This window comes from Natrix helvetica, assembly GCF_964273705.1.
Source record: "Natrix helvetica genome assembly, chromosome: 5".
NCBI classification, from domain to species: domain Eukaryota; kingdom Metazoa; phylum Chordata; class Lepidosauria; order Squamata; family Natricidae; genus Natrix; species Natrix helvetica.
The window spans coordinates 46,145,935-46,161,801 of record NC_138551.1 but is presented as its reverse complement, the minus strand read 5'-3'; the positions used below and the strand labels follow the sequence as shown (position 1 = coordinate 46,161,801).

At 41.4% G+C, this 15,867-nt stretch overlaps 2 protein-coding genes across 2 annotated transcripts in view; both read left to right on the top strand.

The window, feature by feature from the left end:
• The window catches only part of SCLY (selenocysteine lyase), a 121,923-nt gene that overhangs the window by 79,718 nt on the left and 26,338 nt on the right, over window positions 1–15,867 (top strand). The window lies entirely within an intron of this gene.
• ERFE (erythroferrone) lies at window positions 682–15,645 on the top strand. Its single transcript, XM_081955644.1, has 8 exons — window positions 682–1,007; window positions 2,768–2,881; window positions 3,625–3,727; window positions 5,300–5,523; window positions 13,806–13,914; window positions 14,452–14,542; window positions 14,801–14,879; window positions 15,254–15,645. Exons 1-8 carry the CDS (start codon window positions 819–821, stop codon window positions 15,350–15,352), a joined length of 1,008 nt encoding a protein of 335 aa, XP_081811770.1. The 5' UTR covers window positions 682–818; the 3' UTR covers window positions 15,353–15,645.

The window sequence follows — 15,867 nt, the reverse complement described above, 5'->3', positions numbered from 1 at the left end:
AAACGTATCTCTTTGTTCTGCTGCTACCAGATGCTGATGAGCTTCTGCATGAATTCTGCTTTTGTAATTTGTTCCTGATGCCAAGAGGTGGCTCTCTAGGCCAAGTGACCTTTCTGGTGAGGCGGGGAATTCAAGCTTATTAAAAGAAGGGAAGCTGGGCAAAGATATTCAGACAGGAGCAGAGTGGCAGTAGGGATGTGATCAGACAAGCATACGAGTCCCTGGTTTGAAAGAGAGCACTGAAAAGAAGTTGGGCCAAGCACTCCAAGGCAGCTAAAGCTGTGAATGCAACCATCATGGGACTTCCGTGGTTTTGATACAGTTTTATCTATGCTCTGACTGAGAATCCAGGAGAAAAAGAGCGAAAAGCTTCGGTACCATCTGGATGAGCTCATTTCTTTTAGGGCAACCTGAAACTCTTGATTTCTGCTACTTAGCTGCTTTTGAAGTATTGGTATGAAAACCTCTTAACCATCTTTCAGAAGAAACTGAAATGCTCTTTCTGATCTAATGATCAGGTGCAATTGGTGTGTGTTTACTCACACAGTTACATTTTTTTAAACCTTACTTTTTTACAAGCTTTTTTTTAAAAAGAAAAATGTTGATATTCTTGGACAAGTCTTCTGTGAAAAAATAAACTGAAGATACATTGGATAACTTCTGTTTGCAGTTAGTATTCCTTTGTAGAATTTTCACAGATATACAGACTACTGTATACTTTTTTTCTGAAAGACCACAGATTAACTTTGTCTTTGTGTTCTTGAGAAGTTCCCAGCCATATTTAATTCTAGTTGTCTGTATAAATCAAGGAATCAATTATGTGCCAGAATATAGCTAGGCCTTTCCTTTCTGGCTGCCCACTTCAATTATTGGCTATGAGTCTACTAGCAATGTTTTTTTGTGCCAACACTGTGGAAAATGAGAAACAGGAAGACAGAAAGAACCAGGAAAAGGCACTCCTATGGAATGAAACGAGCAGTCTTCCCTTGCCATCATCCCAGGACTCAGTAAGAACATTTCATATGCTACTTCCTTCTTACTAACTGAAGGTTTCTTCTACCTCACCTCTTAGTAAAAATTGAAAATTCTTCCTTGGCGAAGAATTCCCTACAATGGATATGACATAGAAATAATATTAGGATAGTACATTAGAGAAAACAAAACAGTGCTCAATTATGAAAATGGATTTTGCTTCTAGATGTTAAACAAGTTGCATATAAAATTATGCCCTTTAATCTATCTTGTCATAGCTGTTTTTATTCTTATAGGAATTTATACATATTTATTTGGAGATAAATTATATTGAGTGTGATGGGATCTTTTTATTAACTCTTCAGAGTTGCATTGAAAATCGTTGGGAAAAAAGCACTTCAGTTTTGTGCCTGGCTTGTCTTGTCTATACATTATTAATTGTAACTAGAAGTTACAGAGGAACAGCTCTTGCTGTTACCAAGAAGGCTATGTGGCAGTAACCTGAAATCACCAGACTTCAAACTCAATTCAAATCTAGAAAATACTTGATGTAATTTTTTCTAGCTATGAGAAAATTGGAGTCATTCTTTCCTGATTACAACACTTAGAGTTTATGGATCTGGAAATGTGAGTATGTTTGAGGAAAAAAGAAATAAAGAGGGAGAGTTTTATATCAATAGTAAGTCATTCTGAGAATTATAAAAGATACGGTGGTTTAAAGAACCTCACTGAATCTATATTTATCTGCTGCATTCATTAGGAATAATTTAGAAAACCTATTAACAAGAAAATAAGGGAAAATCTGTCAAAATGTAGATGGAAAGTTTTACAGTACAGTACAGTACAGTACAATACAGTACAATACAGTACAATACAATAGCAGAGTTGGAAGGGACCTTGGAGGTCTTCTAGTCCAACCCCCTGCCTAGGCAGGAAACCCTATACCGTTTCAGACAGATGGCTATCCAACATCTTCTTAAAGACTTCCAGTGTCGGGGCATTTACAACTTCTGGAGGCAAGCTGTTCCACTGATTAATTGTTCTAACTGTCAGGAAATTTCTCTTCAGTTCTAAGTTGCTTCTCTCCTTGATTAGTTTCCACCCATTGCTTCTTGTTCTACACTCAGGTGACTTAGAGAATAGTTTGACTCCCTCTTCTTTGTGGCAACCCCTGAGATATTGGAACACTGCTATCATGTCTCCCCTAGTCCTTCTTTCTCTTAAGCTAAACATACCCAGTTCCTGCAACCATTCTTCATAGTCTCCAGTCCCCTAATCATCTTTGTTGCTCTTCTCTGCACTCGTTCTAGAGTCTCCACATCTTTTCTACATCGTGGCGATGTAGAAGTATCCAGTTGTATGTATGTTTTGAGAGACAAAACAGTGCAAAACCCAATCTGAACAATCAATCTTATGACAAGAACTTGCAAATTCTTTTTTTTTTTTAATAATGGGAAGCAGTAATATAAACAGACAGTTCATATCAGTGTTCCCCAATTTAGTGACTACTAGTTTGCTAAATTACAGTTTCCACAATTGTCAGCCAGCATGACCAACTGGTTAGAAATGTTGAAGCATTATTTTCCAACAAATATGAGGAGTAATACTTAGGAAAACTAGCCCAGATGGCAAATAATTTTCTGACTCATATCTGGAACAACAGGTTGCAACGCTATTGATAATTCTTAGTGCTTTTTGAGATATTGTTGTTTTCCCAGGTTGTCTACATTTTGTGAACAACCTGTATAGTTGCTTTAATTTTTTCTTATTTTAACTTTTTTCTTCTTATGCAAAGGAAAATACTCCACAAAAGATTCATAGCTCTGATTCCCGGAATGCTTGGATGCTCCTCATGAACAATGAAGTGAGGAGCAAAAAAATGAATAAAAACAAGTCCAGAAAGATTAAGGTAAACAATTTTAACCATGCTGCCTAAGTTTTGATAGTCCCTATTTTTGAAGATTTACAAGTCCTGTTTCCACAACCTCAGTCACTAACTCAGCCAAATCTCCCAACTAGTTCTGGTAATATACTTTTGACTGTTTTGACAGTTTGGAGAACCGGTTGTTGGAAGAAATCCCCTTTTGTTTTTTTCCACTTTACAGGGCTAATCCTGTAAGGAAGGCAGGAAGGAAACATTCTGGTGTTGCTTCTAGCCTCATCCTTATTGCCCTGCTTACAGAAACTGCCTCTCCGATTAACCCTTATTACATTGTAACAGCTAAGGCGAAGCGCCCATCGATGTGAGTGACATTGAGTTGGCCATGCCCACCCAGTCACATGACCAGCGAGCCATACCTACCAGCTGGTCATTAGGTCAGAGAACCGGTTGTTAAATTATTTGAATCCCACCACTGGTCTCGTCTCACTGGATTTTACCAGAACAGCCTGTGAAATATTTAGGATTTACTTTGTTAATTCGTACATGGGTGAAAGGTTCAAGAAGAATAGTTCAGATATTACAGGTGATATTTGTAACACTGTTCCTGTGTCATAGGGATTACAAAATGTTTCAAAACTGATTAATTAACAGAGGGACAAACAGAAATTAATAAAATGGGTGCCGCAGATGTGAACAATAAGAAGATAAAATATTTTATGTTTGGACCTGAAGGCGTAGAACCTAATTATTGTGGTGAATTTGGGTTCTAGTTTGGCATTCCAGGCCTCTTAGAGGCTGCAGAGTCAGCACAACCTCGTCCAGATACTATTACTCAGGAGAAATTGCTGAGGGAATTCCAGCTGCTGCTCAAAGGTAAGGAACAGAAATTACTACACCCCAAGCAAATATATTATGGTACAATTAAATAAAAATATAATGAATGTGAATAAGTTGATTTTATGTATTGATTCTGGTTTAGGGTTGTCTCAATTGACATTCTGAGGATAAACCTTTTAAAATTCCTTTTACAAGGACAAATGATATAATGTAATGGCTAGAGTATATGGCAGATGGAGTAAGGAAGGTTAGATATCATTCAGGCTTTTGGAGGCCCATTCACAATTAATAATGAGTAGTATGGTTGGTCAGTTACAAGGGGATTGTGCTATGAATTCCTAGGAATTTTAGTACACACAAAAAAGACACCGGTGCCCATATTCTTAAATTGTGAGCTTTGATCAGGACAAGTTTCTGCGTAGATTGCACAAAGAGAACCTTTAAGATATAGGTTTCATTGACCCTCCTATATGGCATGCTTAAGGTCTGTGGCTCATGCTATTTATATAAATTAGTATCAAACATAGAAATAAAATTGACATTGGTTTATTCTCTTTTACTGCCAATCAAAATGGAGTTAGTAAAGTAGAAATAATTTATAAATGGATTTCAAAAGAGTATATTTTATTTCTGCTTCAAAACATTGCATTATTAGGAATATTTAACATTTGCTAACTTCCTAGCTGGCCTTTAAAATGTACTGTTTAGATTTTTCCTTTCTCCATCACTGCCAAGCAGAATTTTTAAAAAGGTGAAACACTCCGGTGCAATGTCCCTCCCTTAGGAGATTGCTTAGTTAACCCTCAATTCTTTCCTCCTCAAACTCTGGTTATTTGCTTAGAGAGAATTCTGTGACTTTCCTCCAATAATTTTGAATAGTCCATGCTTACTATTCTGGGAGTGATGTTTTATTTTTAATCTGATCTAACTAGAGCAACTCTCTAGTTAGAAAATCTGGCTATTGTAGTTCCAGCATGCCTAAAAATAACCAGACTGATGAAGACTATAGAGCATAATTAATGAAGTAGCTATATCTCTGAAGGATATTGTAGCCCAAGATATAAGAGATACAAAACCATATTTAGGCAATATTTTCCTATGTAGAATTCAACAGGGAGCATCCCTTCCTCCTTCCAAACTCTAATGGTGACAACACTAAAGAGCCAATTTTCCTGAATACAGTGCAATTGTCTGTATTTTGGATAAGAGGTACCCTTGCATGAATACACACATACACACAGTACACACGTACATATATATATAGTACATACATACATACATAGTACATACATACATACATACATACATACATACATACATACATACATTTCCAGAGTGATGGTCTACAGAGTGATGGTCACTCTGTAGATACTGGCTTTTCCATGAGGTAACCAGCTAGAGCTGGAGAAGGGAAGGGCTATATATCTCTCCTTGGTGATAGAAATCTATTGCCTGAAGAGGGTTTCCATCCGCTTTTGCCTCACAAACTAATAAATTGTACTCTGGCAATAAAAAAACCCCAAAAATGAAAATCAAGTCAACCATATTTTCAGAATAAGATATATTGAGGCAAATCTGTTATAAATCTTTGTATTTTTGACTGCTCAGGAATAATTAGGAAGCAAGAAAGGATCAATATGAAAACTACCAGCAAAATGTGCCAGCATGAAGAAGATAGAGATGGAAAAGAAGAGAATTTCTTTCCCCAAAATAGGGTCCCACTGATAAAAAGCAGGGACCAAGGACGAATAGAAGCAGCATTCCACTGCCAGACCCGGAAGAACATTTCAGTGGATCGACGGTCCCTTCAAGAACTTCAACTTTATTATATAGTGAGTAGCAAAAGGAAAGAAGTCGGACAGCACTGCTTTTAATGCACCGTTCAAATGAGGCCTTGCTTGTTGCTTGCAATAAGAGGATGGTAGCAGTCTTAAATCAGATTGCATCTGCGTGGACTCTCTCAGCATGTAGATTCTGGAGAGCCTGGTTTAGTTCCCTGGAAAGTGTTCAAGTTTGCTACTCTGAACTAGAGACAATGATTGGGGCTCTAAGTGAGCCCACCTGTGTATTAGATCCATGGCCCTCCTGACTAGTTAAAGCCTCATAGGAGATGATGGGCCATTGAATCCAGGCAATTGTAATGTTAGATTGGGTAATGGATAGGCACACACAGGTTTAATGGTAACAACAGCTCTTTATTAAGTACAAGTTAAAACAATCCAGTGAACATTGAGTCTGACAGCAGCCATTTTATAGGGAGCTGTCAGACCCTTCAACCAATAAGATTAAACCTCTGTTCCCGCCGGAACAGGGGACCTTGGTGGAACCCACTGTAGTTAGAACAAGTATCTAAGATCCCTCCCCTCTTGGATGGAACAATCCTACTTGTTACGTAGTCATGCAGGTATGCAGGCTTTTGGGTAGCTCTGCCTGACCTGCGCAGTTCAGTAGGAGGGGTTTCCTTGGACAGGTCGGATAGGTTTGCTCCGCAGCTCCGTTTGGTGGAAGCTCTTGGAACCTTGCAGAGGCTGCAGCTGGAGCTTCTAGAGCCAGTTCGCTCGGAGCTCACTGCGGGCCTGCAACATAACCAGATAAGTTTCCCGGTACCCTCGGGCTTCAGCTGGCCGTGGAAGGAGTGTGTGTTTGCTCTGTTTGGGTAGGGCTTTGGCTGACTCGTGCAGGAGTTACCTCTGGTTGTCTAAGAGTAGAGTTGGAGAGATGGCCACGGAGTTGGTCAATATGCCTTTTCCAATTCCTACCATCCTCGAGCTCTAGGAGGTAGGAGCGAGGGCCGGTGATGCCTATCACTGTGGCAGGAATCCACAGAGTTTCCCCGGTATAGTTGTGGCCGTATACCGAATCCCCTACGTTAAATGTCCGAATCTTGCTTGTAGAGTCTGGGGGCAATGAGGCAAAATAATTTGGGTGTAACAGGTCTAAGTGGGACCTTAGCTGGTGACCCATGAGAAGCTCGGAGGGGCTTCTCCCTGTAGTGGCACTGGGTGTAATGTGCTGAATTAGCAAATAGTGGTCAACTCGTGTTTGCCAATCTCCCGGGCCCATCCTAGAGAGGGCCTCTTTTGCAGATCGCACCATTCTCTCCGCCTGACCATTGGAGGGCGGATGGAATGGCGCAACCAGGGCATGCCTGATTCCTGAGCTGCTAGGAAGGTCTCAAATTGCATTGCTGTGAATTGGGGCCAGTTGTCAGAGACCAAGACATCGGGCAGGCTGTGCGTGGAGAAAAGTCTCCGTAGCATCTTGATGACCACTTCTGCCATAGTGGAGGTCATCAGGACTACCTCTAACCATTTCGAGTAAGCTACAAGAAATTTCTGGGCATGAACTGGGCCAGCAAAGTCAATGTGCACCCTAGACCATGGTGCTTGAGGTCGCTCCCACTCCTTTGCAGGCACCTCTGGGGGAACTGGTCTGGACTCCTGGAACGGTGTGCAGGTAGCCAGCCATTCTTCAATCTCCCTGTCCATGTTGGGCCACCACCTGTAACTCCTAGCCAAAGACTTCATCCTGACAATTCCAGGATGCCCTACGTGTAAAGCCTCTAATAGCGAATGCGCAGTTTGGGTGGAACAACAACCCAGTCCCCCCACAACCAATAACTCATCGTGTTTGGCAAAATACATTTTGAAATCAGCCCCAACAGGCCCCTTGGGCCACCCCCTCCACCCCCAGTTCAAAATTTGTTTGATGGTGGAGTCCTTAGCAGAGTGACGGGCAACGTCACTGGACGAGACAGGCCCAGTCTCAAGGCAGTCAATGAGGAGGACTGGCATCTCAGGGGTAGGGTCAGCAAGAAGTTCAGGCAGTGGGCAGCGGCTTAGAGCATCAGCGTGCCCTGAAGTGGAGCTTGGTCGGTGGATGAGACAGTAGGAGTAGGCAGCTAGGAAGATGGTCCACCTGGTCATGTGGGGTGATAATGACACTGGGGTAGGTCTGTCCCCAGCCAATAAGCCCAACAACGGTTTGTGGTCCATAACCAGTTCGAAGTCCTGGCCATATAGATACTCATGGAACCTCTTTACTCCAGCCACTGCAGCCAAAGTCTCACAGTCCAGCTGGCTGTAGTTCTGCTCTGCAGCAGACAAGGTCCTGGAGTAAAATGCAATAGGGGCTTCAGTTCCATTCAGCATGTGGTGGCTGAAGACGGCGCCAGCACCGAACAGGGAAGCGTCGCAGGTCAGCACCAACGGCAGGGTCTGGCTGTACTGTACCAGGAAGCAATCTGCCAATAGGAATTGTTTTACCACGGCAAATGCAGCTGTCTCGGCTTTGTCCCAGGACCACTTTGCGTTCTTAGCCAGGAGACAGTGTAAGGGCTCAGCAACGGTGGCTTTCTGTTTAACAAAGACACTGTAGAAATTAAGGAGCCTGAGGAACTCCTGCAGCTCAGTTTGATTGCAAGGTGTGGGGGCGTCCTGAATTGCTTTGATTTTTGTGTGGTCGGGTGAATCCCAGGGCCATCGATTACATACCCTAAGAATTCAACCCTTGGCATGTTAATTTGGCATTTCTCTTTTTTGAGCCGGAGGCCTTTGTCTCTAATTCGCGCCAAAACTGTTTGTATACATTTTAAAAGTTGCGCCTCATTTGCAGCCGATACCAAGATGTCGTTGAAATAGGGGACGACTCCTAGAATCCCCTGCAAAAGCTGTTCCATGACTGTTTGGAACAGTCCAGGAGCGATACTAACACCGAATTGCAGGCGGTGACATTTGAATGCACGCCTGTGCGTCACAATGGCTTGGGCCTCCGCCGTAGCGCCATCTACAGGCAATTGTTGGTATGCCTGTGCCATGTCAATTTCGCGAAATATTTTCCAGGGCCTAATGAATGAAGAAGGTGCTGTACAATGAGTACAGGGTAGGCGTTTTGTTGTAGCGCTTTATTTATTGTGCAATTGTAGTCCGCGCAGATGCAGACAGACCCGTCAGATTTGACAAGTGTCACTTTAGGGGTCTCCCAATGTGCGTGATCGACTGGCTCTAGGATTCCCTGGCCTACGAGCTTGTCAATTTCCCTGTCAATTTTGGGGCGGAGAGCAAAAGATACTCTCTGGGGTTTTAGCTTATTGGGGCTATGTTGGGATCCAAACTAAAGGAAATTGGAGTTCCTACATACTTACCCAGACCGGTGCCGAAGACATCCTTGAACTCCTTAAAGATGACTTCACCCCCTCATCTTTCAAGGCGTTGATACCGGTCACTTCTAGGCCCAGGGCTTGGAACCAATCTAGCCCTAGGAGGCTCTGCAGGTTGCCGCTGATCATTGTCACTGGGAATTTTCTGCTGAACTGCTTGAACTTCACCTGGAAGGTGCCTTGGCCCATGATAGGGACCCGGTTTCCCTGGTGATCGCGTAGGCAGATGTCAGAGGTGTGAAGATGCTGCTTCTTTAGGCTAGGGATAGCCTGCTTTAGGGTAGACCATGGCATGATGGTCAGGGATGACCCGGTGTCGATCTCCATCTCACATGGAGAGTCCTCGATGTGGACTGTGACCTTCAGCTTTTTTGGCTGCCTGGTGCGGACTTAGCTGATTGACATATGGTGGGTGACTCTATTGGGCCTCTGTTGGCAGTTTGGTGTTCTTCTAGGCTGCCAGGCAGTGGCAGAGAATTCGCTCCGGCACACCTGGGTGATGTGCCCCTTTCGCTCGCAGCGCTGGCAGGTTGCGTCGTGGAAATGGCAAGCCGATCTGGCATGGTCTCCACAACTAGCGCAAGGCAGGAGACGCAGTTTGAATTTGCGCGCCGGCTGGGCGCAGCTACTGTGCATGTGGCAGCTGTCATCTTCCTCGCCTTCTGAGCTCTCTGGCTCTGCAGCCTCACGATGTACGCGTGTACTCTTTCATGTGTCTTGTGGAGCACTTTGGCGCTGCAGAGTCTCAGTAGATTTGATGGCTGATTCGGATACCCTGGCTTCGTCCAAGGCGATCTGCAGAGTGAGGTTAGATTTAGTGAGTAACTTCCTCTGTAGGTTAATTTCCCATACTCCGCAACTTATGCGGTCCAAAATCAGCTCGTCCAGGTCTCTGAATTCGCAGTATTCATGGATATTCTGCACATGCGCATAAGTGACGCATGCACACACTCTCCTGTTTCCAAACCAGTAGCGAAAGTAAGAGGATTTCATGCCTGGACCAGGGTCTAGTAAGGAGAGGACGTTACTTGCATTTGTGGATGATATCTCATAGGGTTAGGTGTGGATGGGGCATCTCCCTGTTCTTCCTTGATCTCTTAAAAGTTTTTGATTCAACTGATCATGGTGTCCTTATGGACTAGCCCTGAGAGTTGGTGTGTGTGTGTGTATCAAAGTTGTAGTGGTTCTTATTTCTCCAGAGCAGATCCAGTTAGTATTGTTAGGACAGAAAATATCTAGTCCTACATGCCTACTTTGTAGGGTTACTCAGGCCTTTTCACTCTACACTCCTTTTAAATATCTATATAAAGCTGCTGAATGGGTCACCCAAATATAGGCAGTTAAGAATCATCAGTACAAAAAAATAAGATTCTTCCTTCTTTCATACCTGTTGCTTCAAGAGCAGGTAGCAGTATAGTGAGGAGGGATTTTGTACAAACCCATCTTGTATTTGTATCCATTCCTGGTTTCAGAAGCCCTGTTTACAATCACTCAACCTTTGTTCATCTCCTTGTTACCCCATTTCCTCAAGGTATGCCTATGTAGCACGGTTGCTCTGTGATCCGCACTGGGTCCCTGGTAGCCTCCAGATGCAATTCAAGTACATCTACAAAGCTTTTCATAACATAGGCCTGAATTACCTGTGAGACCACTTATTTTCAATTCTCTAAGCCAGTGTTTCTCAACCTTGACAACTTGAAGATGTCTGGACTTCAACTCCCAGCGAATGCTGGCTGGAATTCTGGGAGTTGAAGTCCAGACATCTTTTTTTTTTAAACAATTTTTTTAATTAGTTTTACAGAATTTTTAGGAAAAAGGGTAATGGGTAAGGTTACAAATTTTGACAGCTACATTATGCAGGAAATGGTATTCCCCCCGGTTCTCATAACTTTCACTTGTTAATACATTCGATAATTACTACTTAGCAATATTTTGACAGCATATTTTTACCTTATATCTTCCAATAATTTCAATCTATTTCATATCAAACAGAAAGAATTCCCTGTATCAGCAATTGCATTATTTTTCTAACTCACTTTTGTGACCTAAGTTTTCTCAATGTTGCCTCTCCCTCCCCCCCCCCCCCAGCAAGGCTCCGGCACCTCCCGTGTCTTGTGTGTCTCATATGGTATCATCAGCTTTATCTAGAAGAGCTTTGTTTTTTTCCATGAAGGCCTCTGCCTCCGTAGTTGTATTAATTCTAACTCTACTGCCCTCCCAGAATATCAGCATACCTTCTGGCAGAAGCCAACGGAACCAAATAGTAGTTAGTTTTCAAATAGTTTTTTCCCTAAGAGCGAGTATTTTTTTCTTTTATCTCTGACTTTCTTTGGGATTTGTTTCAGAATGACTATCTCTCTATCCTTGTATTTTAACATTTGCCCCCTTTGTGCACTCAGAATCTCATCTCTTGTAGTCTTTCTAAGAAATTTAATGTGAACCTCTCTTGGAACATTGTGTGTTCTAGCATAAGCTGAATTAACTCTATAGACCAGGTCAATATCCCATCCCAGCTGCTGTCTGTCTTTTTTAATATATTCAGCCAATAATTTTGTCATAATCTCCCTCAAGTCTTCATCATCAGCCTCAGTTACATTTTGAAATCTAAGGAAAAAAGACATCCTTTCAAATTCCATTTTTATCTGATGGTTCTCAAGTTCTTGATTTCCTCTCTGGACCCCCCTCACCTCCCCCCTCATCTCAGCCGCCCCCTCCTCCAAAACTTCCAGTCTCTGTGTATTTTGAGCTGTTCGGTTTTGGTTCTCTCTGAGCTGTTCATTCATTTCTTTCAGTTGATTTTTCAGGTCCTCCTGCCCCTTTAAGATCTTTTGAAGCAACTGCTGAGTTAGGTCCTCCTCAGGGGCTTTGGGTTGTAATAGAGATGTTAATGTCTATTGTCCACTGGGGCTGGACGTTGAAGATGTTGGAGCAGAGCCAGCAAAGCCTGGTTTCCCAGGTGGCGGTCTCTTCGGTGCCATTTTAATAAAGAGAACTCAGAGGTGGAAGTCCAGACATCTTCAAGTTGCCAAGGTTGAGAAACACTGCAGTCTAAGCCCTCCCATAATATTCAGCAGCAGGCTCCTTCCTTAAAATATTGTTTTCCAATTGCACCTTTCTCTGTCATGGCATCTGATTTTTGATATTACAGGTAGTCTTCGACTTACAACAGTTTGTTTAGTGACTGTTAAAACAGCACTGAAAAAAGTGACTTATAACCATTGTTTACACTTATAATTGTTGCACCATCCCTTTGGTCATGTGATCAAAATTCAGATGCTTGGCAACTGGTTCATATTTATGATGGTTGCAGTGTCCCGGGGTCATGTGATCCTTTGCGATCTTCAATGCGGAAGTCAGATTCAGTTAATAACCCCTTGTTACTAATTTAACAACTGCAGTGATTCACTTAACAACTGTGGCAATAGGGCAAAACTCACTTAGCAAATGACTCGCTTATCAACCAAATGTTGGGCTCAATTGTGGTCATAAGTCAAGGGCTACTTGTACATACCTCTGAGACATAGATGGTCCCATGCCTATTGGCTTTTCATATAACCCTGGATTAGCCGGTCCATGATGTAGGGTTATATAAAATGATTGTGGATTGGCCTTAGTTTATTTATTTATTTCTCAAATGTGCCTACGTTTGTACATACATTGTAGCTGCCATGTCACCAATATGCTTGTCAGAAAATTACTGTGGGTAACATTTAGTTTAGTTTAACACTTAGCACACTTCCCGGTTAATCCCTATCAGATTAGAGCAAGCATATACAAAGTTCAGCTAGCAGAAAAATATGATTTGATGATTAGATTCTTTTTAACCTAAGTGTTTCTAAATTAAGACAGGCAATCCAGTCCCTGCTCCTTTGGTGGCCCATTAGCCCCATAAAATTGCACCTATAAATTTAGCAGAAAGATTCGGTTTTTTACCTTTCATGCTAAATGAATTAAGTCTCTCCACTGAAAAGGGCTAACAAGTAAAGATTGCCTTGCTAAAGCTGAAACTAAAGAAATCCCTGACTGGAACCCCCCCCCCCCCCTCAAAAAATAGCATTAAATGTTCACTTTGCTGATGGAGAGATTTTTGATGACTAAACTTGTCATTTGACCTGCCATTTGGTACATTATTTGCATTTATGTTAATCATTACAGTTTTAAAGTCCCATTAATTCCTGAGAATGTGCTCAAAATAAATCTGGGTTCAACCTGCTATTCCCAACCATGGTTATACTGACAAATATGTGTTCACAAATAAGTAATACTTGGTCTCTGTTCTCTGCAACACTCTTTATTATTTAAATATCCCCACACGGAACAAAGAAGCAGAAAGGAGTAATTTTCCCCCTTATGATTCTAGTAGTCTTTGTAATAACTTTTCTCCTTATCTAATTATCATTATAATATCTTCTCTGTCCTGGACACATAGAAGAGAACTTTCATTAGCCTGGCTCAATGTCTTGTCATTGATTATTTTAAAGGGAAGATCAAGTAACCAGATGGGACAATTAAGACCAGTGTTTTTCAAACTTTACAATTTTGAGATGTGTGGACTTCAATTCCCAGAATTCGTCAGCCAGCAGGCCGGTAGGAAACTCTGGGAGTTTTAAAGTTATCAAGTTTGAAAAACATGAATTAAGATTATTTCTGGCATGCAACTGCATTTTCTACCAAGTATGCCCCTATTAATCTCCTGCTTGGGGCTGGTCTAATGAGGAGAATGCTGAGATTTTCGTGGCGGACTTGTCAAATTTTGTTTGATTTTGATTCCCATCAGATAGCTATGGACTCAACATTAACCATCCCAGCTGCCATCCCATTTCTGCCTGAATGGTCTTTGAGCTTTCCATCCCACTTACCCTGTGTTTTTAATTGAATGTTTTGGAATATGTTTAATATTTTTATCCTAGCAAATAGATATAACTAAATGAACCTTTCTTGTGTGCTTGGTACTAGCCTAAGAAAGAGGAGCTATTCCATCGTGGCCTAGGTCTAAATCTCAACAATGGTCAATATATGGCCCCTGTCAGTGGATACTACATTTTCAGTGCCAGACTGTATGTTGGTAAGTGCTTAACTTGAAATAAATAATACACTATTAGCTTATTCACTGTACAAACTCTAAATCAAGGATTGGAAAGATATTTCTATTTTATCAAAGAACTTTTCTATAAAAGTAAACAAACAGTAATTCTGCCCACAGAAGGGTAAAATCTGACCTCATGTGAATTTTTAAAAAATGGTAATACTAAATCCCAAGGAGAAATTATGTCAGGGAGAAATTTGGTAGTAATGAATGATATAAAGATTACTAGCAAAGTCATAGAAATATTTGTCTTTGCTAAATCAGGGATGGTATGGGCAGATTGGGTTGTTTAGATACTTTAGATCTCTTCATGTTCTTTCAGGCAACAAAAGCAGGTAGCAACTACAAAAGTCTAGTTTGTGGATCATACTATGTAACTCGTCTCTGAAATAGTTATGGGCACTAGGCTAATAAGCATATTAAAGCAGTGCCCTTAGTAATGTCCAGGATCTGGGGTCTTTTTTTAGTTGCTGGCATTCTTTGCAGCCCAGCCTGATTCTTTCTTACCTCTTGCAGTTCCTCAAATCCATCCCACAAGGTACCAGTCACGGGCCCGAGATCGCTTGCGCTTGCTGATCTGTGTTGAGTCACTCTGCCGCCAGAAAAGGTGATTGATTGGGATAGAAATATTTGTTTGGAAAGCATCTGTTTTTCAGTATTACTGCATCCTGACCTGCCTATGTATCCCAATATAGCTAATCATTAATTACCTATGTAGTTAATTCACCTAATCTCTTATCTACAGCTAAACAGGTTAATGTGAGAAGCAAGATTGGATGTGATTTTAGAGCAAACTGGTCAATTAAAAAGAGGTCACTTTGTGTTCTGGCATCCATTACTAAAGATCCTGTTATCTTACTTTCAGTTCTCTGGAAACAGTCAACAGTTTGGACAAAACCAGTGAATATTTCACTATTTCAGTCAGTGGAATTCTTTTCCTGCAGGTGAGTCTTTAGAGAGCAAGCACTCATACTAAAAACCTGTATGATTTCAGAAATATCCAACTTTAAGTTGATTTTATTTTAAAGACTACATTTCATGACATGAGGACAATAGATGTCACACTAAAAATTACCTATTTTTTCCTCTTCAGAATGTGCTAGGTACTAGGTAAAGCCTACTAAACCCCAGGTTTGTGTTCAATTCAGTGTCTGAAGTTATTACACATCATACTCACCATAGTGTGGCTTGCTTATATTTGGCTTAGTATGTTATGTGAAGCTAGTCAATTTAGTACTTTAACATACCATAATTAAAACACCGTATAGTTTAGTATAGGCGTGAACCTAGTTATTAACTGTGATCTTCTCTATTATAGGCTGGCCAGTATGCTTCAGTTTTCATAGATAATGCAACAGGATCCTCCTTCATTGTACGAAGTGGGTCAGACTTCAAGGGTGTCCTCTTAGGTATCTAAGTGACCCAGAACTGCCCATTTTTAAGCTGAAATCCTGCCTTTAATCAGCTCTAAGCTAAGCTTCTATCTTTGGTCAAGTGGAGTTGGAATCACTAGAAGGAAGCACAGACCCTTGATTAAACATCCAAAGGTGAAAAATGTGATTGTTGAAAGAGTTCAGCATGTGGCAGAACATCCAAAGGAAGCAAGACCACAAGTGACATTTGACTGAAGACAATTTATATTTTCCTCTAGCACTAAAAGTTTGAAATTTGACCCTTCTGCTTTCTAGTTTACCTTTGGACGTGGCTCTCAACCCTATTTTAATCCCAAAGATATATAGTACTTGCTGTTCCCTCAACAGAATGCCTTTGTAAAACATTGCCATTTCCTGAAGATACTCTTATCAGCTCAGTCTTACATTAAGGGTATCAAACACTTCCACCACTCGGCATATATGTATTTACAGAAATCCCCCAGTGTTTTAACGTTTGTTCATTTGTATTTTAACTTTCTTCCAAGAGCTCCTGATGGTA